This window comes from Haliotis asinina, chromosome 6 (genome assembly GCF_037392515.1).
Source record: "Haliotis asinina isolate JCU_RB_2024 chromosome 6, JCU_Hal_asi_v2, whole genome shotgun sequence".
NCBI lineage: Eukaryota > Metazoa > Mollusca > Gastropoda > Lepetellida > Haliotidae > Haliotis > Haliotis asinina.
Window position 1 is genome coordinate 62,778,062 of NC_090285.1, and position 25,981 is coordinate 62,804,042.

General features: G+C 41.5%; 1 protein-coding gene across 2 annotated transcripts in view; it reads left to right on the forward strand.

The window, feature by feature from the left end:
• The window catches only part of LOC137286793 (beta-1,4-N-acetylgalactosaminyltransferase bre-4-like), a 95,336-nt gene that overhangs the window by 19,273 nt on the left and 50,082 nt on the right, over positions 1–25,981 (forward strand). Inside the window, exon 1 of one of the 2 annotated variants that reach the window (XM_067818791.1) lies at positions 7,347–8,055. The exons of the other annotated variant lie outside the window; for it this stretch is intronic. Coding sequence (XP_067674892.1) covers positions 7,557–8,055 — 499 coding nt within the window. The 5' untranslated portion in view covers positions 7,347–7,556. Of the gene's footprint in view, positions 1–7,346; positions 8,056–25,981 lie in introns of those variants that run through there. 2 annotated transcript variants of the gene reach the window in all.

Sequence of the window (25,981 nt, forward strand, 5' to 3'; positions counted from 1 at the left end):
TAGCGCGCATGCTAATATGGGTACGTCATAGCATAGCAGCCGTATCTAACACCAGGTGTGTAGTTTCCTCACAGGTGGATCAGTGATGTTGCCTAACATTTCTATCAGTATTGAGGAACTCATTTACGCAATGTACACAACAAGGACTTGTCAGTCCAAAACAAACATACGCTATAATACAGTCAAGTCTAGATTGCTTCTGAACATGAGTAGATTCACCCATGCCTTTACACCACCAGCCATGAGACGTACAAAATATAATTATACATTGAATATTATAGCAATAAATAATAAAAATAGCAACATATTGTAAGCAATTCAAATATTATAATAAAATATGTTCAGTGTGGAGACTAATTGTTGCATGACACAACGATTTGACACTGTATTGGTCCCTACTCGAATCTCCGGCTTGACGTGTTGGCACTGGCTATTTTTCAGCTGACTGATTTAATTCTTAAAAGTAGATAAAGGATTTACAAACTTAATTGTGTAAATGCACGTTGCATTTTGGGATTATACTTTTTTGGGCAAGTAGAGATTCTAGTAATTTTTAACTGTATACTGTGTGCTGTATAACATGTTACATTTGACCACTTTCTAAATGGTACTGCCGCTATGTGTCATAAAATTTTGGATTTTACAAAAAAATTATATGAATAGGCACCAGGTATCTTCATACAACTGAATAGTAAACAGATTATGCACACCATGGGATACAGCTTTAGTGGAGGATTTTTAGTTCTGGTCATATAAACCAGGAATAGGCACCAGGTATTTTCATACAACTGAGCAATGAACAGGTTATGCACATTATGAGGTACAGATTTAGTGGAAGATTTTTGGTTCAGGTCATATAAACTCTCTCGTAATACATTTATAATCAGTATTGTTATGATATTAACCTAGTCAAAGGAGAGCTCGGGCTGTCATGTGCTCTGTCTATATTGTCACGTCAATTTTTTTCCGATTAGTTACCGTTAGTTACCGTTACTCTGTATTATGTAACGTATGATACGGATTGTTTTCCTGGTAGGTTAGTTTTTCTTTGATTGTGCACTCTATGAAATGCCAGGATATTAAACATATTGTAACGACTATCTACTGCTATTACGGCTACGTATATCACTGCAAATATAACCGTCATGTAAGCGAGGACGATCACAGATATCGTGGCTGGAAATACTTCTCTTCGATAAAGGTCAGTTACTCTAGAAAATTATCATTTGAACGAAGAAATCCCTCCTTTTATCTAAGTAGTGTCATCATGTTTCGAAACAAAATTGTACTTGCTTGATGCTTTGATTTATGCTTCATACTTCCAGTGTACTTCATGACTTCTTGATTTATTAAGTAATTAACAACATAATTGTATGAAGGCTGTCAAACACCATACTGTGGATTAAGCCCAGGCAGTTCTTCCAAGTTATGACACTACTGCCATTATCGCTACTGATGTATTTCCTCGAAAGTCTATCCGCTAGATAATCCCTTTTGTCGGTATTTTGGCTCTTAACAGAAGAATGTCTTGGCCAAACGTAAGACATTGTCTAAATAGTATGTAAGCCACAATCTAAATTATATGTTTCATCCGGTTGGTTGGTTGGTTGGTCGCACTCAGCAAAATTCCATAACCGCGGCCTGTAAATGAACGAATCTTGACAATCCAGTGTTTAACATCATAACCATCAATCTACGCAATTGTATATGATGACATGTGTCAACCAAGTCAGCAAGCCTGACCACCCGACCTCGTTAGTCGCATCTTACGACAAGCATGGGTTGCTGACGACCTCTTCTGACCCGGATTTTCACGAGAAATTTTCATCTGGAACTATATTCACTGTTTCGAAAAATCTGCAGTAAATGCTAAATGCAACGATCGCATCTGTTCCAGAGTATTTACCAATCCCAATGCCACCATCTGTGAACTTTAAGTTTCATCACTGGTTTTATCACTGAATGATAAAACACGAAGAACATATGCTTGCGAGTATTTATATTCACTGATCGGATTTTCAGTTATAGATATGTAACATACTGCTCAGCAACAACCAATTCACTTTTCTCCTTTACATATTTTCAGTCTGATGGTCGTACCATTGGTTTACTTGTATTTACAAATCACGTTGAAGTGTGCAGACTTTTGACTCCGAAGTTAAATATAGTGCCGCTTTCAATTTAGTTTCTTTGTGTATTTTTTCACAATACAAAAGAAATAATAACTCAATAAATAAGATAACATACAAACGCTAACGAAAATCACTGACACGTCATTATGACAAACATCAGATGTGTTTTTCTCCTTTAAGTTGAGTTAGATGAAAGGTACGATACTTCATGGGGGACCAGCTGTTTATGACATTAGATGCATATACGGTTGTCAAGCACCGTTTACCTGGTTCACATGTTGTGACAAACATGTACAACAAAGCTTCACAACTATAAACTACCTACAGCGTTACCAAGACAACGTCATAAACAAGTCATAGTGTTAGTGGACTTGGCAGTTAAGATATGTCCATATTCAGTGGCGCGAGTGTCTTCTGGTCGTATTGTGTGTTATTTTTTTCCGATATTTTTATACATTGAACACAATTTTTTTAGCTTTTGCCCACTCACATCACAAATGTGATGCAGGAAATGTTGTAGAGTTTTAAAAAAAGAGTACAAAATGTTCATAAACTATTTCCAAAGGAGAGCTTCGGGTCCCAACGGTTCGGCAACTCCATACAGAAGAGAAGGGTTCGATTGTCATCATGGTACACCGTGTGAAGCCCGTTTCGGGCATCCCTTGACCAACAGCTATAGTCTCTGAAATGAAGGTTTTGAAGGTTTCCAAATAAAACTATAAATACAATAAAAAGAAGTCCGGAGACTTTCTTCATTTTACTGAAGCTGTGGAAATCTAGACTTGTAACATTTTCTAGACTTGCGTTGGCTTTCTTGGATATATGTTCCTTCAGGGGCTGTATGACAGACTAGGGTATTTGCTGGAATAGTAAAAAAAACCAATGATAAACCATGCTCACCCATTCATTCCTTTGTGAGATAAAGATGTGTTCTTTTAAGCACTGAAGAGATAAAATATTCTGCGTTACCAAACTCCTGGCATCGTTTGCATTATAGCGGGTAGGATCCTGGCCGCGGAACACTAAATGCAGTGTTGGAATATACTTAAAATTAACATCATGGAGAAGGGTCCCGAATCGATGTTCTCTCTGCTAATGACTCCTTCATTCAACAATGAAAACGACTGAACACCCTGTCCCAGTATTTCCTCGTTATACCGCGGTTTCACATTGCCTTCATATTTCAAATTATACGACGTCACTGCAGTTGTTTACAGCTGGTATTTTCAGTGTGAAGAAAAGTGAATGAACACCGGATCTATGTGATGGAATGCGACGCGATGGTATGCTTCATGATGTTCAATAATATGAGGCGGATCGGTATTAGGAATGCATTAGAGGTAATGCAATGGTAATTTACGCTTGATGGTGCTTTGTACATAATTGATTGCGATTGTTTCGTGGAATCTTCTGAAGGACACTCTGTAATATCCACAAATGTTCAATGAGCAATGATATTTGTTATAAATATGTATAACAATTTGAAGTCTATTAAATATATGAACAAAATATAAAAAATATGTTAAATATATAAAATTAAATATCTAAGAAATATTTAAGAAATATATGCAATCAGTATTTTAAATGATGTATATGCATATGCCATGAATATATTAAACTTCCAGGTTTACTGAATGTAAAGCATATGACATATGGGATGTTGTGGAGACCAGCACTGCCTGAGTCAGAGCCTTTCTGAAGCTATTAGTTTTGGCCATGATTTATCACATTTTCATGTATCTGGTGTATGTACAAAACATAATAAACAGTGTTTATGATGAACACTCTTGTAACGAACTGACGAATGTAACGAACTGATGGATGTAACGAACTGTCCTCTTGCCCGTCCGGCTTTTTTCTGTACATTTTGATCAAAATTCGTGTAACGAACACGTCAGACATTTGAAGAACTGAAATAAGTGTTTCATTTAGTTCGGGAGAACCGTGGTTTACTTATGTTTAGTGAATTAGGCGGTGGTGAGGTGAAGTCACATGTGTTTTATCGTTGCGTTCATTATAAAGGAATTTTTGTGTTTGTATGTGTGTGTGTGAACCGATATCATTCCAGACAAATGCCCATTCGACAGCGCAGCACCATGCCACAGTTTAACATATATACACCCGTCAGCATACTTACACTCGAGCCGACCAGCCAAGTTTTATCCTATTCAAGTTGAACACCAGCCATGGTAACAACATATCCCATCTTTTCTGTCTCTGTACGAGCGACTCTCCGCTTGACCGCTGCGTAAATGCATGTAAATACACATTTGTAACACGGACACATGATAACAGCAAACCCAAGGCATCCTTTCACAAAGCACCAAGATGATCGTAAGTCACTAAGATAACCTTATTGCAAAGTAAAAGAAAGCGAGTTAAGGTTAACCTTAGTAAAGATTACTTCGTGAAAAGACCTCCAAGTTCTTTATAAGCTCGATTTGAAAGCATTTCAATTAATTTCAATTGTATTATAGCAAATAACAAAAATTCTTAAGACCGCTCTCCTGGGGATTATTTCTGACGACTTCCAATGACACCTTTCACTGCTTGAAATATTCCAGTAATGGAACTTAGCCATGCAGGCTGCTGAAGTTCATCGCATCAAATTCCAACCGTCAAAGCTGTTGTAACATAGAAAATATCTGCCATTGCACGATAAGCCTGCTCCGTCGTTAGAGCCAGGCCATCATTTCTTAACCCAGAGTCATATTTCATTATCAATCTAATGAAACACACCCTGCCGATAACGTCCACTTTATTTTGATGTTGACGAAGACGCATGTAGTCTCGAAACGTACATAGTGTTTTCACTGATGAACAAATTGTTAACTTGCTAGAGGATTGCAAACGAATTTATATGTATGGATAAGTAATATTAATCCCATCCTTCCATTGTTTGCTAGCACTGATCTAATGTTTTGAGAATCTGGGTTTTGTGTCCAAATGCAAGGAGCATCCCTGGAGATAAATCCAGGAAGAACGACTGTCACCCACCGGGAGATAAGAGAGGAACGCCCAGGATCAATGTTGCAGGGACATGACGCCGCTAACGCCGTTGAAGCTTTACATTTGTGAATGTAGAGACAATGTTTAGAGTTTGAAATGAAGTCAGATGGGTTTAAAGTGACGTTGAAGATATACACAGACCCTGAAGCGAATATACCCAAGAAAGACCACGAAAGTGTAGAAAATATGGCAAGTCTAGATTTCCACATCTCCTTGTATGTGTGTGTGTGCGTGTGTGTGTGTATGTATGTGTGTGTAGTTAAGCAGAGACAGCTGCGCGTGTGTTCTTTGCCGGTAGAAACCGTATTTTTGGTGCCGTATTTTGGTGATATCTTAGCTTAGTCGAGGTCAGCCTGACTTTTCACATATGACTACAATACGAAATTATGATAAACCTGTTTTTAAACTTGATTCAGAATCCAGAGATGACATCCTGTTTTGTGAAATTACTTCTCAACGGGTAATCAGACAGGACACGACACTCTCAACACAACAGGTGCTTAATACAAGGAAAAGACGACAATGCGCTGAGATTTCCTTGTGCGCATCAACAATGACATTTACTTAATCTTACTTTAATATTCCTGCGTTAACTGACGTATTTGTGCTCTCTGAACCAACTTTAACCCCCTTGATGTCGCTGAAAGGAAATACAGTGGAAGCTGTCATAACCGGTACCTGTCCAATCCGGCAAGTTGTAAACACCAGCATAAATTCTCAGTCCCATTGGTGGCTTGTACATTTATCATCAGCTCTACAGTCCGGCGACTATCACAATCACAAAATCATAGTATATGTGTTACAGTACGTGGCAGTAATAGGTATTTTTCTTTTACAAGCGTCATCAGGTTACTGTACATATTCCGAAATTAAGAATCAATGTATTATTTAAATCATGCCGTCAGAGAAATTGTCGCTTATGAATTAATTATTAGTTGAAAATTACCAGCCTTTGAAACATTCACACATGCATCTCCATTTGCCCTTCTCGTAGCTGTTCATCATGGTCAGAGATGAATTGTCAATAAAGCAAAAATAGGCTGGTTGTGATATTCTCGTGCCATATGTTAACCACCAATTTATATGCTATCGTAATGGAATATTATGGCAAGTAACGAATGTTGCGTAGGAGTGATGAAATGATATAATTTTCCATAATATTTATTTATTTTCTCTCATATGGGGGGAGTTTGTCAGGTAGCAATGACAGTTATTTTTGCTTTGTTCAAAAAAGTTCAGAATTTAATATTGTTTAAAATTCTACTCTTGCATTATAAGTCTGCAAATCTTTCCGTTTAATTTTCGGCAAGTAAAAACCTACAGTCTGATGGAAAGTGGCAAACAATGATACAGGACGGCAAACGATGACATAAACACGGCAAAATATTGATACAAATAAAATCAGATCTGTAAGAATAAAACCAATGTCCTTTGTTCACAAAAGAGGAAAACATATTTCATTAGACGTAACTTTGGGGTTCCTCATATTTGGTTGACACCCCTGATAGAAGTAAAATACTTTTACTTCTACTAAAACTATTCGCTCATTCCATGTCCATCCAGTTGTCAATTGAGGGTCAGCCTGCTATGATCGCGTTAAGTTAATGGCTACGTAGTCAGTGTGAGATAGACACAGGGATGAGCAGATCACATAAACAGACAGACAGCCTGGAGAAAAACCTTGTCTAGTGTTAATCTTCCTTATTCCCTGTGTGCAGCCCCGAAGAAACATTTGTGATTGAGTCATCTTGACTAACGTCTTTCCACTTGTACAAAAATGAGTTAATTAAGAGAATTTTCGCCTACAGTCGACACTATAAACGTTGGACGTTTCTCGGACGAAGGGGCGTTTCCATAGCAACCGTCTAATATCAGTAAATTGCCAAGAATATTGATTTAGAAATTCGCCTCTCTTTTTTCCGCCGGTCAGCACTAGACACGCCTGTGTGATTCCCCTCTTCTCGACGTTACTGAGTAGAGTGTCCGCTTCTCTCTTTGATTCCAATATGTATCCGAGTTAATTACTCTCGAAGATGCACTCCAATGTTTGGCGCAGTTTTTCTTTCGCGCGCTATCGTGTATCACAGCTAACTGCTCGGAATTCACTGTCAGAAGAAGCCGCCGTTCGCCACAGCGCGCCCTCGCTGAGTAGCAGACGATCCGTTTGCATCGTCTGCTTGTATGGATATGAAAACGAGGCCCGCCGTTTTGCGAGAGGTGATGGAGCCATCCAGATGCGTTCGGAGCGCTGTGAGGTTTAGTATGTGTGTTCTGCTTTTTGACTGTTCTCTCCTGGTGTTGGAATATGGTTGTATTGAAGCCAGTTCCGATTAAGTGTCGATCTGCGATCGGAGGACGATGTGGGACGAACAGGGTTAAGCGGCGAGGGACCGATCTCCCGTTCACTTGGAAACCATGCTGCGGAAGAAAAAGGTGTCCCCTGTATCGGGAGAACTGGTTATCCTAACACTGTGTTTGGTCCTTGTTATGATCACTTTGTCCCAGATCCTGGTTGTTCATCACAAGTTTAGCGGCAAGTACACGAGAGTTGTCCGACCAAATAACCCCAAAGCTCGCAAGGAACTGCGTCAGCTGGAGCGCAGTATCGCTGCTCTCATGAGACAGAATGTTCCCTCTATAGAACAGAATAAACAAATACTTCAGAGCCAAGTGTTTGCCAGTAGAATAAAAGACATAATCTTCAGAGCTTCCAAGGAGGCCAACGCGTCTATCACTGCCAGTGTTTCGGTACCAACGAAAGTCATGCTTGACTCAGCCTCGCGGGACAACACAGGGCTGACAGACCCAAGCTTCCAAGGAGATCAGAATGGTGGCGTTCATGGGAGTGCCACTCTTACATTCAAAACTGGGAATTTATCAGATATTATGTGTGGAGCTATACCAGACGGCCTTGGTGAGTAGAAAACGCATAACCTCAGTTGTATCAGATTCACACAGTTGCACTACAGTTATGACCTAATCCCCGTCTCGCCCCATTCATCATTCCCTATAGCCTCCTCCAACTTCTGACCCCATTGACTGGAATGAACCACAGTCAAGTCATGTGTATGAATACTGACCGTCTGGTTTCTTCAAGTGTTCATGTGTCAAGACGATATCACTGTTATACATAAATATATCTGTGACCTCTCAGTCCTGACCTGTGATTTAAATATTTTGTACAAGGAAAAATCTACAGTAACACACGGAAGCACTTCTTGGATTACATAATGCAAGGCATGGTGACCCCTGACCCCCACTCCCATGAACTTGACTCGCGTCAGGCCAACACTTGATGCCTAATTAAATAAACACATGGTCTCAAGAATGGCGGACTGGGCATTCTTATGACCACCGGCCGAAGTAGTCGATATCCGGATGATTGGCATGGCTTACGTGACTACTTCCGAATCGGAACAGTCCCGTGACAAACCAGATTCTTTGAATCAGGATGAAACCATTCGTTAAAACCGCTTTAAATTGTCAGACTGAATGAGTCTGAATCCATTGCAGACATAAACGATACTGCAATCTAGGCTGAATAGATTATGCATACGGTCGGAACACATGTTCCGTTATGAATGTAAATACATTAAACCAACCAACTCCCATGTTTATTCTATTATCATAAACCATCAGATGTGGGTCTGCCTACGTGAATTTAGGAATCCAGAATATATAGTTCTTGAAATCTTACTAGACTTATGGGGAACCGTGAATGGCATTTAGAAGTAATACACATGAGGAAGAACTTTTTATGGGTGTACGCTTCATTGTTATGAGGAACACTATGTTTCGGAGTGTATCCTCCCTCCTTCATCGAGTGAATGTGTCAAAGAGCCAATATATGTACATGAACAACCAAAGTAATATGTTTGCCTCCATCTTTGTTTCCTCATAACTTTTATTGTTTTTACATATATTATTATTTAATAATGTTTCCTGCCATTCACCTGATAAAGGAGTAAGGACGCATTCGGAAAGGTTGTGTTTCTCATAATAAAGGAGTTAAACTACATTAAAAGACTCTCTTCCTTAAACTTGTGGGATCCCAACAATGTTTGTCTTCCATCAACGTCCGGTCAAGCTACTCGCTGGACACGATGTCTTTCCCAACGTACGGCCAGGCTACTCGCTGGACACAATGTCTTTCCCAACGTCCGGGCAGGCTACTCGCTGGACACAATGTCTTTCCCAACGTAAGGCCAGGCTACTCGCTGGACACAATGTCTTTCCCAACGTAAGGCCAGGCTACTCGCTGGACACAATGTCTTTCCCAACGTAAGGCCAGGCTACTCGCTGGACACAGCTGGACACAATGTCTTTCCCAACGTCCGGCCAGGCTACTCGCTGGACACAATGTCTTTCCCAACGTACGAAACTATTCTCTCTAAGAGTATTGTCATGGTAAGGTGGATGGTTTTGTCAAATGGGGCTATGAGTTAGTGATGTGCTTATCTACCTGTATTATAAACGTAAAACTGGAGACAATGTCCTTTCAGGTTTTGAAACGGAAATGTTTTCATTGTGAAATGAATGGTGTGATGTTCGATCGAAGAATATTTACGCAGATATATGGGAATATATTTTATTACCTTAAGCCAGTGCTTAATCTAGGGAAGGACAAATGTAGTATCGGATGCTGTGACATCACGTTGTATGTTCTTGGCTACGTTTGTGAAGGCCAGACTGATATGGTGACCTTGGGTACATCTCCCTGTTCGGACACGTCATCACGAATACACGCTGTCTACTCCCGTCCTGACATGATGTCATACAGCTCGTCAAGACGCTCATTGTGGAGGATTATACATTATTCAAGTCAGGGTTATAACTTACATGAAAATGTGTACGTGCCATGATCTAGAAACAAGGCAATAAAACGTCTGAGCTGAAGGAAAGTGACTTGACAAAAACAATCGGTCTTGGATATAAGTCAGATTATACCTGTTTAGCTGTTTAGACATTCCACACATCGTTTTCACAGGGAGCATAATCACATACGTGTTCAGAGGACGCGTGAACAGGGGGCATATATAGTCGTCATACGAAACAAGGACGTATTCACAAGGTTTGTTTTTTACTGTGAACGTATTCACATTGGGACGTGTTTACATTTGATGTAATTGTATGCACACGGTACATGTAGGTGTGGGATGTATACAATATCGTGGTTTTCAAGTTGGGCTTTCACAAGTTCACAGGAAACGTGTACACCTTGGACATTTTAACAGGGAACGCACACACTGGACGTATTCTCATGGAACGCATACACAGGGAACGAATTCGCTGGGAACGTATTCACAGGGATCGTATACACGGGAGACGTATTCACAGGGAACGTATACACTGGAGACGTATTCACAGGGAACGTTTTCACATCGAACTTATTCACAAAAACATATAGAGGAGACATATTCACGGGGAATATATTCACGCTGGACATAAACACATTGAATGTTTTAACATGTGATGTACAAGCATGTGTAAACAGCTAACCAGTTGTACTTCTGATGAATGAGACAAGTGTTATGCCATTTTGGCAGTAGCCCACCCAGCAATATCAAAACGCAGATATCAGAAACAGGCTTCACCCATCACGTTGATGAGAGGAATCGAACTCCGACAGTCTACGTGAAGTGTTACAACTCGTCGTTCGGATGTCAAAAGTATGACAATCCTTTGTTTTTGTTATATCTTCAGGATTTTGAAACCAACATACCTCAGCGAACATTTACCACCTTGCATCCGGTCATGCATGCTGTTTCACAGTCCCTCAACCATATTCATTTCCCTACAGCGGGGCTGCTGCCTAGCCCTCCCTGCAGAGTTAAAGGTTCAGGGCCTCTGGTCTCCCTGGGGCTCCTTTTCAGTATCAGTGGGTTTACTTGTCACAATTAAGCTTACATGTTCAGAGCCTGAGCGTTAGGGCGATGCAGCTTAACGCCCAAGCCGTAGTTACTGTATAACTGTCAAGCTTTTCCCAGACGAGCCTTTACGTCATACAGAGTAAAATAATTTGATAAACCCACAAGCCCCCAGTTCTCTGAGCTGACAAGAGACTGAAGGTGGGCTACTGACGATGGGAAGGGGATGAGGATGACGCTGGATGTTTTAAGTATGTTCTTCAGGGTCAGTAAGAGAGACTAGGTCTCTAGCTATCGTATATCGCAACGTAGACATACAATAGAGATTAATGGTGGTGCAGCAAGGTGGATAAGTACAAACCAACTTGGAGTGTGCCATGCTGCATATCTTTAGCTTTGCTATGACTGTGTAATAGGCTTATATCAGGTAATATGTGTATGTATATTATACGAATATCTATCTATCTATATGTATGTATCTATCCATATGTATACATGTATGTATGGACAGATACATTATGCGGATAGGGCAAATCTTTGTAAATATTAATGATATATATATATCTAACAATTTGCTGATGATATGGCATTGCAGTTTGCACATTGTAGTTGATACATACATTACTGAATACTGAAAACTGAATACTGAAACTGAAAACCTACTGTCCTTTAATAGTGTTCTGTGACAACGAGGAGGCAAGCTATTATTAGAATCTTCAAGGTCAAATGACGTTTCTTCTTGTCACCTGTCAAATGCCACAGTGTACACACAACCTCTTCGAATATATTTATGATTTATGTTCATCAGATCAAATTAGTTTTTAATGAAACTGACTCGTGCCTGCAAATGGGTAAACCCGTGTAAATTTTGCCCTTGGTGACCCCTATCCTCCCCCGCCGGGCTCTAGCACGGATATTGCCAAGATAAGCGTAGAATTCTACTCCCCTGTGTTGACACGAAACTCACAGAACATTATTTTTGTATAGTATCATTGATCCCAAATGATTCCACATAATGAACATATCTGAGTCTCACCAGCTTCTGCAACAGCGGAGTGAAAGCGGTTTTTTCTTTGTTCTGCGAATGTAGGCCATGAGTATGTTAGTGCAGAGGGTAGTATGTGTGTTACTAGCGTGGAATTAATTATGCTGGTGTTGGCAAGCCGTGTGCTTCACTGGCTGACATGAGCGGAAATAACACTAGACCCTACCATGTTTGAAGTATAATAACCATTGCGAACTGAAACGGAAGGTTGAAGTAAAGTCTGCATCCATACCACGTACAGGGTAATGCAGACGGGGAGGGATACAGAGAGGATTATCAGTGGTAGTCTTTGTCATAATGTTTATTAGATTTAAGCTGTTCGAGCCAGTTTGAGAGAGAGAGAGAGAGAGAATGAGAGAGAGAGACACTGAGAGGGATGGAGAGAGAGCAGTACCTCAACCCCCACCCCCAGCCGTAATAAGTAAAGGAGAGAGAGGGGATTGGGGCGGTGTGTGTGTGTGTGTAGGATGGGTGGGGGGGGGGGAGGGGGGGGCAAAGCGCAGTATGTGGCTCAGCCACTACCATAATACGTTATGTGGTGTGGGGGTGGGGTGGTAAGAGGGTACAGTATGTACCTCAACCCCATGCGTAGATGTTAGTGAGGGTGAGGGAGAATAATTTGATTGCCTGCCCTCTCGGATGACATACGGTTCCTGGCTCTATCTGGCGATTAGTGTATTTCAGATAACGTTCTTCGGTAGTGTTAGCAGATCCTTCTGTACAGAAACGCCGCATTGAAAGAATTCAAACATGAATTCCAACACTCGCGTTGTCGTCACTGAGACGGTCGCTTCTGACATTCCACATTTCAATTTCATTTTGAAGCTGACGTGAGAAGAGCTGTCATCAGATTAACTGATGCGGTGTCTCTTTCAAATGCCGGCTAAACGGTGCATACTGAAAGTGAGCCCCTTGGAATATAATCCAGTGGATTTTACGACCATTCATGTGACGACATGCATTTGCTACCAAAGTAAAACAAAGCATTTTTACTTTCACTAATACGATAGTCATATCGTGCATACTGCTGACGACATTGTGTCAGATTTTCAACATGAGACAAAATTCACAACTGAAACCAAATCAAGTCTTGAATGGGTTTCTCAAATGTTAATTTCCTCAAATTGGCACTGTCCTGTTTCATTTGGAGTGAGTTTAAGTTTTACGCCGCTTTTAGCAATATGTTAACAATATCATTGGGGTGGACACCAGTTTAATTCGGATACATGCTTTCTGACTCCATGTGTGTATAAACACCTGCAATTCGGAGACACCATGGATGCTGCAGGTAAGAGTTTATTGTGGCCATATCAATGAAGTACTACTTATTCCGAGTCGAAGTGCGTATGTTTGTTTCGTAAATGGACACACAAATTCAGACAAGACAAATACATTGAATCGTTACACTTCAGTTACATAAACCATTGCTATGGGATAAATCGCATCCGCAGGCGGAAATTAGATATATTTGGAGTAAACAAATTATATAACTCTCATTGCAACACCAGGAGGTACTTCAGGTCAAAGTGTGGAGATACGGCAATCCATTTTTTTAAAAAAATGCATGAAGAGCAAAACAATTTTATTGTTAAATCTTTTGATTTGTACAATTACGGGCTACTTAACCGTCGTTAGGATCAATTCTTACCATGCGTTCATTATCTGATTTATAGACCGAACTATGTCGTAATGAGAAGTGACATATCACGACCCGACTAGGCTGACGTCTCTCTCTCTCTCTCGCTCTCTCTCTCTCTCACTCTCTCTCTCTCTCATAAACCCCATTGAGGAACGTTACAATGGCATTCATCTTGGGTATGCAGCTTCATTTCACGTTATCATCACACGCAAACACAATGCATGTGAAGCACGTGCACAACGTAGGATTCTCCTACACGTGCATGGGGTGCCATTTTGTATCTTGACGTTTTTAAGGCAGGTCGGTAGGTCAGTGTACACCATTTTTTTCTGATAATTTTCTTGCAACTGTGCATGGGCAGGGTTTTCAGGGTTAAATCACTGACTGACTGAAAATTGTAAACTTGAAACTTTCATGACATACTCCAGTCACCTAACACGGGGGATATCTGAACGAACAGCTTTGCTTTGAATGAAATCCATGTAGTGATGCATTCTCAAAACATCCACAATTATTGTTTCAACATCGATTCAATCCCGTATATCTCAATCTCATATAATTTCGACAATCGTACATTGAAAGTACATTTCACATACTTTTTTGAAGAGTATATTTATAATGTAGTTAAGCTCTGATACATTGTTGTCGGGCAGTGAGATAAATGTGAGATGTAAGAGTCCGCGATGTAGAGTTATCTTTCATATGCATAAATACACATATGCCACGTCAACTGACCCGCAGGGGAAACGAATAGTGTCCCTTACTCTTGGCAGGATCGGCTTTCCAATCGCGATTCTCTTTTGCATATGTCTCTACGTTTGACAGCACCTATACCCTTCTCGTGGGTTTTGCAAAAAGTATACCTGACTCATTTGAGACTTATGCTCACACACACACGCACGCACACACACGCATACACGGGCACGCACGCGCGCAAACACACACACATCAAACTCCCTGGGAAGCAAAGGTGCTGAAGTACTAGTCAAGACCAAGCAACGCACACTTTCAGATATTTGTAATGTACCCTACGTGAAAGCAACACCGTTAGGTCGAAACTATTGTGCCAGTTCCTTATGCCTTTTGTCAGCAAATATTTGTCATGGTAACCACTATGAAATATGTCAGACAGAATTTTATATTAAGTCGTCGCCGGCACTCGTCGTGCTTCACATCTGAATGGCCGAATGAGGCCATCCGCTATCGGTTTGCGTGACACCAAATATTGATTCCCGATATCTTCTTGGACCCGTGTCCTTCATGAGGCGCATATTCCAGTTGACACCATCTCGGAGTTGCCGTTTACAGTTCCGCGTATCATCTTAGACAGGGGAACAGTGTTACTGCATTGAACAAGTGTTACTGCATTGAACAAGTGTTACTGCATTGAACACGAGAGTCAAAGATTACAGCTACCATATTACCGTAAAAGCACAGCGCTACACGCTGAACTATCAGTAAGCGAAGGACAATGCTATTAGCAGATTAGCGGACGACTCTTTATTGAGCCAAATCGTGTTCAATTACCTTCAATGGGCTGGAGAAAGTGGACTATGGGTTATCATTATTGAATATCATTAAGGATGCAGTCGGGCGTCAGTGATAAGGTTCGTGTTCCGATCTAGGCCTGTTTGTAGAGATGAGGATGGCGACTTGTATGTCGTGACTGTGGTTTTAATCACTCGATTACAAGCTATGTAGCAAAATGACGCCATTAGATGAGTGCAGTCGGTCATACAGACCCTGAATCAAATATATGCAAAGAGCCAACACAAGTCGAGAAAATGTGGCAAGTCTAGATTTCCATAGCTTCATGTGACTGACTGTTGGTTATTACTATTGAATTATGGATGCAGTCCCGTGGAAGTGATAGTGAGTGTATGAGTGAGTGTAGTTTTACGCTGTGTTCAGAGATGCTCCAGCTGTATGCCTGTAAATAATCGACTATGGACTAGATAATAGAGTGATCAACAGCATGAGCGTCGATCTATGCAAATGGGAACGATGATATATGTCCATCTAGTCAGTGAGTCTGACCACCGGATCCTGTTAGTCGCCCCTAACGACAAGCATAGTCGCCTTTGTGGCAGAGCAGTTCCCTTCATTATATGGCTCTCACTTCGGCGACGTATTTTGTTTGTTCCGTGTGTAATTTCATTAACACTGCACCCACTGTCACAAGACCGTGGACGAATAAATGTCGGACAAACATGGAAATAACCAAGCAACAACACGCAGTTATGTGTCAGTTTCAGTATTGTTGATTGACATCCGTTCCGTGCTGGCGTGGGTACCTCGTAAACACCATGTCAATAGCAGACAGCGTTTTGTAATATGGCACATTCATTACATTGTCCGGGTCGCTGACATGGCTGATTTATGTCATCGTATCTCAGCTGCGTAGATCGGTGGTGATCACTGTTGATCACTGTGTTGTCTGGTCCTGACTGGATTATTTACAGATCTCCGCCATATAGCTGGAAGACTGTTGAGTGCGGCGTAAAACTATACTCACTCGCTCACTTGTCACTCACACATTGATACGGAAGTTTTGAAGCACACTGATTTTGTTCCACGCTGGATATTCCACAAATTAAATTCTGAAACTTTATCGACGATACCTTTCATCGCTGAAACTGTTGTCAGTAGTAATGTACATCTCATAAGATGTGCAGCTTGTCAGGATAACCAACTCATGCCTGTAGACACAAGTTAGGGGATGTAACTGACAAAAAAAACTTGTCCGTGCAACCAGCCATACAGTCCGTGCGTGCAGCCAAACAATGTAACAAATCTCTACAACCAATTCGCGTGTACCTCCTTTGAAAACAAAGCAAAAATAGCAGTCTGACAGTATGATCGTTTGCTAAACAATATTTATCCTAAGTTCAAAACAATTTTGAGATTTAATGTTCAAACGGCATGGTAAAATTGTGAGGCATCGCCATCTTGATTTCACTTTATTTGATTTACTATTTTTGTTATAAGTGAAACTCATCGGGGCGTTTTCACTGCAAACTAACCATAGTCCGTGATCTGAAATCGCGATAATTAATTTTTGTTGCTTTTGCTGTCAACCACATGTTTGACGCCATATGACAGCTGGGATATTCACAAAACAACATTCGTTTGAGTACAACTGAAATCTGTCTCACAGTCAGTAGCGTGGTAAAACTCAAAAACATACTACTGACTCAAAAACATGTTGACTGGATGTTGTTTCCGGTTGCTGTAGATTTTAGTCCATAGACCACACATGCCAACAGTGCATGTTCGCTGACGTCCACTATTGGGTGTTGTTATTGACACTCCATCAACCCCCGTCAACCTGCAGAATCACACATTCCATCCATCAAACCATGTGCATGGCGTCTGGTGTGTTTGTTTCGAGTGGCTGCATGTGTGATTGACTATGCATTAACATTAACCTTCCAGAGGGCACCCATTGATTAACTGTTATAGTGAAGAGGGAAGGGAGAACATGTTTGAAATGGGCGTGTTATTGACACGGGCTATTAAAGGATATGCAGACGTCCATTATTGACATTTGACAGGTATAGCCGGTTGTAAACGGCCCTAAATCAATGTATCAAATAATTACAGATATGAATTAGTTTCATAATAGGGGGCGGTGGGGTAACCTAGTGGTTAAAGCAGAACACCCGGGTTCGATTTCTCCGTGGGTACAATGTAATAAGCCCGCTTCTGGTGTCCCCAAACGTGAGTGAGTTTACTTTTACGCCGCGCTCAGCAATATTCCAGCTATATGGCGGCGGTCTGTAAATAATCGAGTCTGGACCAGACAATCCAGTGATCAACAACATGAGCATCGATCTGCGCAATTGGGAACCGATGACATGTGTCAACCAAGTCAGCGAGCCTGACCACCCGATCCTGTTAATCGCCTCTTACGACAAGCATAGTCGCCTTTTATGGCAAGCATGGGTTGCTGAAGGCCTATTCTACCCCGGACCTTCATGGGTACCCAAACGTGATAATGATGCAGTATTGCTAAACGCGGCATAAAGCTACACTCACTCACCCATTTCAAATATCCCAACAATACCACCCTATAGAAATTGCTTGCCATATTTTATGTTTGTATACATTAAACCATACTATGTAGACATGAACGTATCAGTGCTTGTTAGATGAGAGCATTAAACCCAAATCCCTCACTCACTCATGCCGAGAGGACAACAAAGTGTTGCTTTTTATTCCTTATTGTGGCTACATTGAGCTTTCTCACTCGTAAGTCATTTTTGTGCATTTTCGTTTAACATTCAGTGATATTCCAGTTATATGACGTTGTCTCTGTATAGTCAAGTCGAGGAGGCCAGTGATTGACATCATGAGCACCTAACTGTGGGGATTCTATTATACGCGTAACAAAGTTAAGAAGCCTGACAACCAGATCCCTTGTCTCTTGCCACAAGCAACACCTTGTGTAATGGGGTCCCTGAAGACCATTTCTAGCCCGTGTGTGCAAAGGTTGTAGCTCGGAAGTGAAAACAATTTTGCCGATTTTCGAACATTGTCTTTGAATAGGAAACAAAAAATGTCGCACGTACGTCACAATGATTATTTTTGTATACGCTAACAAGGCCTAATATCATATGCGCTGTATCTATAGTAACGTACGTTATCCTGCGTCAAACTGTGGGAAATTCTCTGTGTCCAAGGAAGTGCTTATGCAGAAATGTGTGTGTCTATGATAACCTTGAGATTGGTTACTGATATTAAGACCCCAGAAGAGAGTCACCTCTCTAAAACTATAAGACAATGTGTATGCAAAGCCAAAAACAAATCCAAATGGAGCCCAGAAGAATCTTTACGTTCTAGACCAAGAACTGGGACAATCTAGACGTGCCAAATGATTCCATGCTGCCATTTAACAGACATTAATTCATTAATACATGTACGCTCTTTGGTCTGCGAAACAGACAATGACACTGGGTAACAAACGATTCCACATGTGTGAAGAAAAGGTAAGCGTTCAGATGGATGCCTTGCACTTACCTTGCGTGAATGCATTTACTCGTTATGACATAGGTAAGTTCGTATAGGATGATTTAATCGACAGGTGATAAATCTGATCTTTCACCTAGAATCACACAGTTGCACAACAGGACAGATTTATGATCGTGCACTTTAAACGGCTTTGTTACTCGACAGGTTAACACTATCGTGCAGTGAATTTGATATCGTAGCAATATTGTGTATCTAAGATGACGTATGTATGCCACATATTTCAGGAACAATGTCGTTTTTATGATATGGCATCGTTACTCGACATATATCGGGGGAACTGTCGTACAGAAAAGTTAGCATCGTTACTCGACATATATCGGGGAAACTGTCGTACAGAAAAGTTAGCATCGTTACTCGATATGTATCGGGGGAACTGTCGTACAGAAAAGTTAGCATCGTTACTCGACATGTATCGGGGGAACTGTCGTGCAGAAAAGTTAGCATCGTTACTCGACATTATCGGGGGAACTGTCATGCAGAAAAGTTAGCATCGTTACTCGACATGTATCGGGGGAACTGTCGTACAGAAAAGTTAGCATCGTTACTCGATATGTATCGGGGGAACTGACGTACAGAAAAGTTAGCATCGTTACTCGACATGTATCGGGGGAACTGTCGTACAGAAAAGTTAGCATCGTTACTCGACATGTATCGGGGAAACTGTCGTACAGAAAAGTTAGCATCGTTACTCGACATTATCGGGGGAACTGTCATGCAGAAAAGTTAGCATCGTTACTCGACATGTATCGGGGGAACTGTCGTACAGAAAAGTTAGCATCGTCACTCGACATGTATCGGGGAAACTGTCGTACAGAAAAGTTAGCATCGTTACTCGACATGTATCGGGGAAACTGTCGTACAGAAAAGTTAGCATCGTTACTCGACATGTATCGGGGGAACTGTCGTACAGAAAAGTTAGCATCGTTACTCGACATGTATCGGGAAACTGTCGTACAGAAAAGTTAGCATCGTCACTCGACATTATCGGGGGAACTGTCATGCAGATAAGTTAGCATCGTTACTCGACATGTATCGGGGAAACTGTCGTACAGAAAAGTTAGCATCGTTACTCGACATGTATCGGGGGAACTGTCGTACAGAAAAGTTAGCATCGTTACTCGACATGTATCGGGGAAACTGTCGTGCAGAAAAGTTAGCATCGTTTCTCGACATGTATCGGGGCAACTGTCGTGCAGAAACGTATCCTCGACGCGGTCTTGTATGTAAGTTGTCATGGTTACTTGACACGAAGCAGAAAACACTGCCGTATGTAAAAGGTGTCATCGTCACTCGAAGTGAATGAAAAATGTTTTAGCGATTACATCTAAGGTCGACGTAAATGAATGTAGGTGCTTGAAACACTGAGTGTTTAGTTGTACATGCCAGACGCTGGCGGGGAGCATCTGTTTATCATTGAGCAAACAGACAGGATGTTTATTCCACCTGGAGCAGTATAGACCGGGAGAACACCACATGCTGCATGCCGAGGTTGTTATGACATACAGATGTCCAACTACAGTGTTGTTATGACTGGCACTATTATGTGGCCGGTAGGGTGCCACAATACTGCCATTATGACAATGGTGCCACTATACCGTCGTTATGACAGTGGTGCCACTATAGTGCCGTTGTGACAGTGGTGTCACTACATTGTACGCCACTGCTCCGGCGTTCTGACAACAGCTCGCTAATATTGACGTTATTACAGTGGGGCAGAGTTGTTCGACAAGAAATTCCCGACATAACATACGCTTGGCACTACGACAGGCCCTCACCTTCCCCTGGTTACCTTAACAACCACCACTGCCGACTGGATGTTTCTTGGCTGTGACCCGGTTATTTCCAAGTTATTAAGGCTCAAGGACGCGAATCGTCGTTCACGTTGTTAACCACAGGATTGCCTAGTGGCTAAAGCGTCCGCTCGTCACGCCGAAGACCCGGGTTCGATCCTCCATGGGTACAATTTGTAAAGCCCGTATCTGGTGTCCCCAAATGTGATGTTGCTGGAATATTGCTAGAAGCGGCGTAAAACTAAACTCACGCATTCGACTGTCTGCGGCCGCTGTGTTCGAATACTGATAGTATTCTGACAGGCGTGAAAGCAAAATACTCTCGCAATTAGTAGAGTGATATTTGTCGACATGTGTTTATATAATGTTTCTGGGTTTACGGTTTCCTGGCAAATCACTCAGTTTGCTATCACTTATAAAACCCGTTAAGCTAGCACGTTTTGATATGTCCGTCTCTCCACCTCATGCCAGACAAGAGAACGTTAATGAGACCACACACCTACAGGGGGTGCTGTACTGTAGTACTGTGTAGTACTGTACTGTGGCGTATTCGCCACGGTATGGATTTCATGCCAGTTTCGGCATTTGGACTACCGTTGTGAATGCTATTAGTGTCAGGGCTATTCATATTGATTAACATAACAGTAAGTAGTACTGACTCGACTAGCAGTCATTTACGACGACGTGCAGTGTGTTTCCATGTTGCCAATAATGTTGCCGTAATTTATGACGTCACGCAGACAAGCGGACTACCATCCCCAGTTCAAATGTTTCAATCCCCAACGAAGCTGGAACCCACAGGGATCATATATCTGGCAAAACAGCAATAGGCTTGGCGAATCTGTCTTTATGGTTGATCGCCATATTTCGGCTCATAGTCCCAGAACAATATTTCCCTTCCAGTCAGCCCTCTCTGTAATGCAAAAGTGTAAATGAAGCAGTTGTATTTTCCTTTGGTTCAATGGTGTGAGTTGTGTTTGCGTGACTTGACTTTTACTCCGCTTTTAGCAATATTCAAGCAATATCACGGCTGGAAACTCCAGAAATGCTACCCATGTGTGGAATCGAACACGGGTCGTCGGTGTGACGAGCGAACGCTGTAGCCACGCCCACTGGTGGCCAAACACACGAACAGATCAACCATGGGATGTGTGAACGGAAGGGATATGAACAGTAGTGTCACTTTCTGGTGAAAAGCACGATTTATAGTTTCCGAGATAAGCTGAGATCGATAACCCAATAGAATGGTTCTCATCGCCAAGGAACTCGGGTCAGTGCCTTCTGAAAAGAACGTTCGTCGACTGCATAGCACTAAGGCCACTGGCTGTATGATTATGTTTTATATGGTCAATTATAGTCACAGATAATTAGAGAATTAAGTACCTAGACTAAGGTCAAGCTATCCTCTCCGAAGGCAATACCCTGATGTTGATCACATCATCACGTCAGAAATGGGCTTCACGCATGGTTCACGTATGAATAATCGAACACAGTCCTTCGATGTGACGAGCAAACACTTTATCCACTTGACTAAACTTGTTAGGGTTTGGGTCTGGGAGACTTAACGTTAGTCTATGAACGGTCCAACCAGATATATCCCTCAGCCTCCACGGGAATACTTGCCTAAGCTCAAGTAAGCCGATACACAAACTGGGCCGCTATCATTCGTTCCCTGATGAGATTATGTGAGGTTTATGTCCATGCAATCTTCTCCCGTGCTTTCAGCTCTCCTGCCGCCTCCAACTGTCCGTACTGGCGATCTGACCTGTGGTTACAAGCTGAGGGGCAGTGTAACCCCAGGACTGATGCCACCAGTTCCGGAAAAGTTATTAATTACATGCGTGGAATGTGGATAAAATTAGAACGCTATGTGCTGGAAACAAGCAGAGGGTGGTTTCTATTTTAGGAGAAAGGTGCAAGTATACGCTTTGCAGTGGAGGATACGTAAGAACTGAATCTTTGATAACCATTTAGGCTTTGACAGGAATCAATCACTTCCCCATCCAAGGGGAAAGTATCAGAAAGTATCCCCGAAACGTCGCTAAAATAATATGTAAGTTGTTATCTTCATCGTCGAGAACTGACTTGCGTGTGTGATTAGGTAAGTCAGTGAAGATCAATTAGAATTGATCTTCAGCAACCATGCTTGTCGTAAAGACCGATTATCGGGATCTTGGACTCGCCATCGTGCTCCATTTTCGTAGATCTATAGTCATAATGTAAGTCAAATGATTGTCTGGTCCAAACTGCACAATTCATTGACCGCCGTCATGAACCTTGACTACTGCTAAATCAGCAAACAAATGTAGAAAACACAGGTATGCTGAAGAGGTGGTTAGATCACTTACATGAATCAACGTATGACACTTGAACGAAACCAACTATTGTAGTCATTACTTATGAATAGAATGTTAGCACTAACAAACAATCGTAAGTAATACTGTTCAGCGAAGTATAGTGCAATAAAATCCACTCCTTTTCCAGTTTTGCCATTTTAGCGAACCCGAGAACACTAATCCATTCGTGGGCGAGGCATAATTCGAAAGGTTTATGCGTTTAATGTTGTTGGCTAGACAATCAAATGTTACAGAACTTACACTATTCATATTCTAGGTCTGGCATTTGTCATATGATGACAATGAGTATGAGTAACATACAGAGAACATCAACCTCATTATTACGGAATGTGGTAGTCAGGACACCTTTCCGGGCAACTGATTTCGGGAACGTTTAATTGTGCACGTGCTCGGTTACGATTAATATCAGAACAGAACAGGCACCCAAAGGTGGTTATGATCGGCGATTTTGTCACTATCAAACGAGAGAATAAACCTCGCTATTACGGACAATGCTTGTCAGGACACCTCCTTCCGGGCAGCTGAATATGTGAACGTTTATATCTGGAAAGATTCCTCTTAAAACATATGCATAATAATGGTAAATTGATTTGGTTATCAGCACCCGTTCAATCAATGGAACATTTGGTCTAACCAGTGTGTATAGAGGCTGTTACCATGTAACGTACGGTATATTCCTTCGTGTGTGACACACAATGACACGTGAAAGTGCATACATGCACGTGTTGTTTTAATGCACTCTCATAAGGGAGATGGTTGTGGCGATACTGCTACCACACCCAGAGTTTCTGTATAATGGACACCATGTATTATACACGAAGCTCAGCATTGATACTGTTATCATCAACTGGTATCAATAGATTTCTAATTAGCTTTGCTCCAAGTCGTGTTTCGTAGGGTCAGTTTGCCACGCTGTCCTTAAGTTCATGGTCATAACTGTGCGATGGTCCTGCCTATAGACCTCGGGTGACAATCACGTGAAGCAACAGAGTAATTGGATGGGTAACCGTGTTTGGTAGGTTGGTTTCTGAGAGTTTGCAGGACTTCAGTCCTGCCCAGGTGATACATGTGGTCTCAACTAAGGCATGACCATGAGTATGTTCAAAATTGCCTCTGTTAAAGACAGTTTACCCCTAGCTAAAAATGGGTACCCGATGGGATGTATCTCGTGACTATTGTAACCTTCTAGCGCCTCACAGTTTGTTAAAGCTATGAGCATTCACCTGGTGAATGTAGCTGACACATGATAAATTATCGATTATAACATGAAACATTTGCCATTGTATCAACACAGTTCATTTTAACATCCATCCTCGGGTAAACATACATGAACTTCACCTGCTAATGCACAACGGTATAAATACTGCTGTATATGCACATTTCTGTATTACAGTATACAACAAAGCCATGTTAGTCCTAATCAAGTTGAAATTTCGCTCGTCCAGGTTATCCAAATAATTATTTAAGTACAAGCCATAAGATCATTTCCCTTTCATGGGAAGTATGTTCTAGGATGGTTTTATTTTCCGATTCCGACTTCTTCGTAAGCACGTGATTCATTATCAAATGGTGAGGATACTAAGCGTTATTGAAAATGTGGTTGTATTCGGCCTGCCACGTTAGCTCTCATCACAAACACACGAAATGTCAGTTGTCTACCTGCGGGAACCTGGGGACATTTGAACACTGCAAATATCTTATCGTCAAATCTAGAGATGCCAGCCACTGTCTACCTTTGTTGTGGAGGATACCTCCAAATGGCCATTACACAGTTTGACCAAATTAACAGGGTTACACAATACCTGCAGTAAAGGATGATTTATTCGTGATGCATCCCTCTCGTATCAGGGGCTGTGACATTTTCTATATTGTACAAAGGCATGACGTACAGACACCAATGTCTGTTTGTGTAGTGTTTCTGGATAGTGTTGAAACGGCAGAGATTTCGCATATTAATTAACGACGCACATTAAAGCTGTAACGGGACAGATTAATTTCCGATATCGAGTCTGCCTAATGTCAGGCAATAAACATTTCGAAAACTGAATTCGTGTGACGTCAACAAAATATTTCCATTACCACATGAACTGATACCTGTCCAAAACACATTAAGTCCATTTGCGTGTCAGCAGGAAACTATTTAAAAAAGTACGTTCAGTTGTAGTTAAATGGTCTGTATAGTGAGTTTTGAGTCCCGAAAATAATTTCCTCGTGTCCTAGTAAGTGACATGAAACATTCGTGCACATAAAAACCGGCGACCGTGAAAAGTATATGTGTTTGCACGCACATGTCCGCGTGTCAGCACTAATCCTCATAGTTTTTATATTTTTGTCCGCGGGGACATTGATACGCAGTCCAATAATTATCCTCCTCAGTAGAGCCGACTTGTCATTCATTCCCCCTTTACAGCCGAGAATCAGGCAGAGTAACAACAAGTATCGTCGTTTAACGTCGGTATGACTAATCCGAGAGTCGAACTTCCGACGTCCTGCTATGTACACGTTTCCATGGATTTGGTGAGTGTGACGGAAAGTAATTGCTGTGGACACAAAACAGTCGTTTACACCTGGTGCCCTTGCATCCCCCTTGTCATTGTCCGATACTGTTCAACTAGTAATTTGGAAGACTGGGGTTACACACCAAATAACGCTTTCTCACACACGTTATATTGTTACTTGGCAGCTGATCCATGTGCCCGTATCTCGGCCTGCCAGTATAGCTCATGTAAGATCATCCAGCTAACCGAACTAGTTTATACACAGAAAGTTTAACTCGACAACCCAATTCTGAACCTGACGTCGCAAGAAATGTCATCGGACACATCAGAATAGGTTATCATGTGAAAAAGGAAATTGTAAACACATCATGATCAGTTTGAATTTCTGATGGTTGTACTAAAATATTTATAAAACCTTATAACATATTTATCATCCAATTACAGCTGTCAGAACATTCGCTGCAGACTCATGCCTCATGATTTAGTGAGTTGGAACGTATAGACAGAACCATATGTCGTAGGCGGCATTCACGTTTGCCAATACATGCACGTAGACGGCCATCATTAACACGACAAGGCGTTTCTTGTAATGTACTTGTGTTTCCGAGCACGA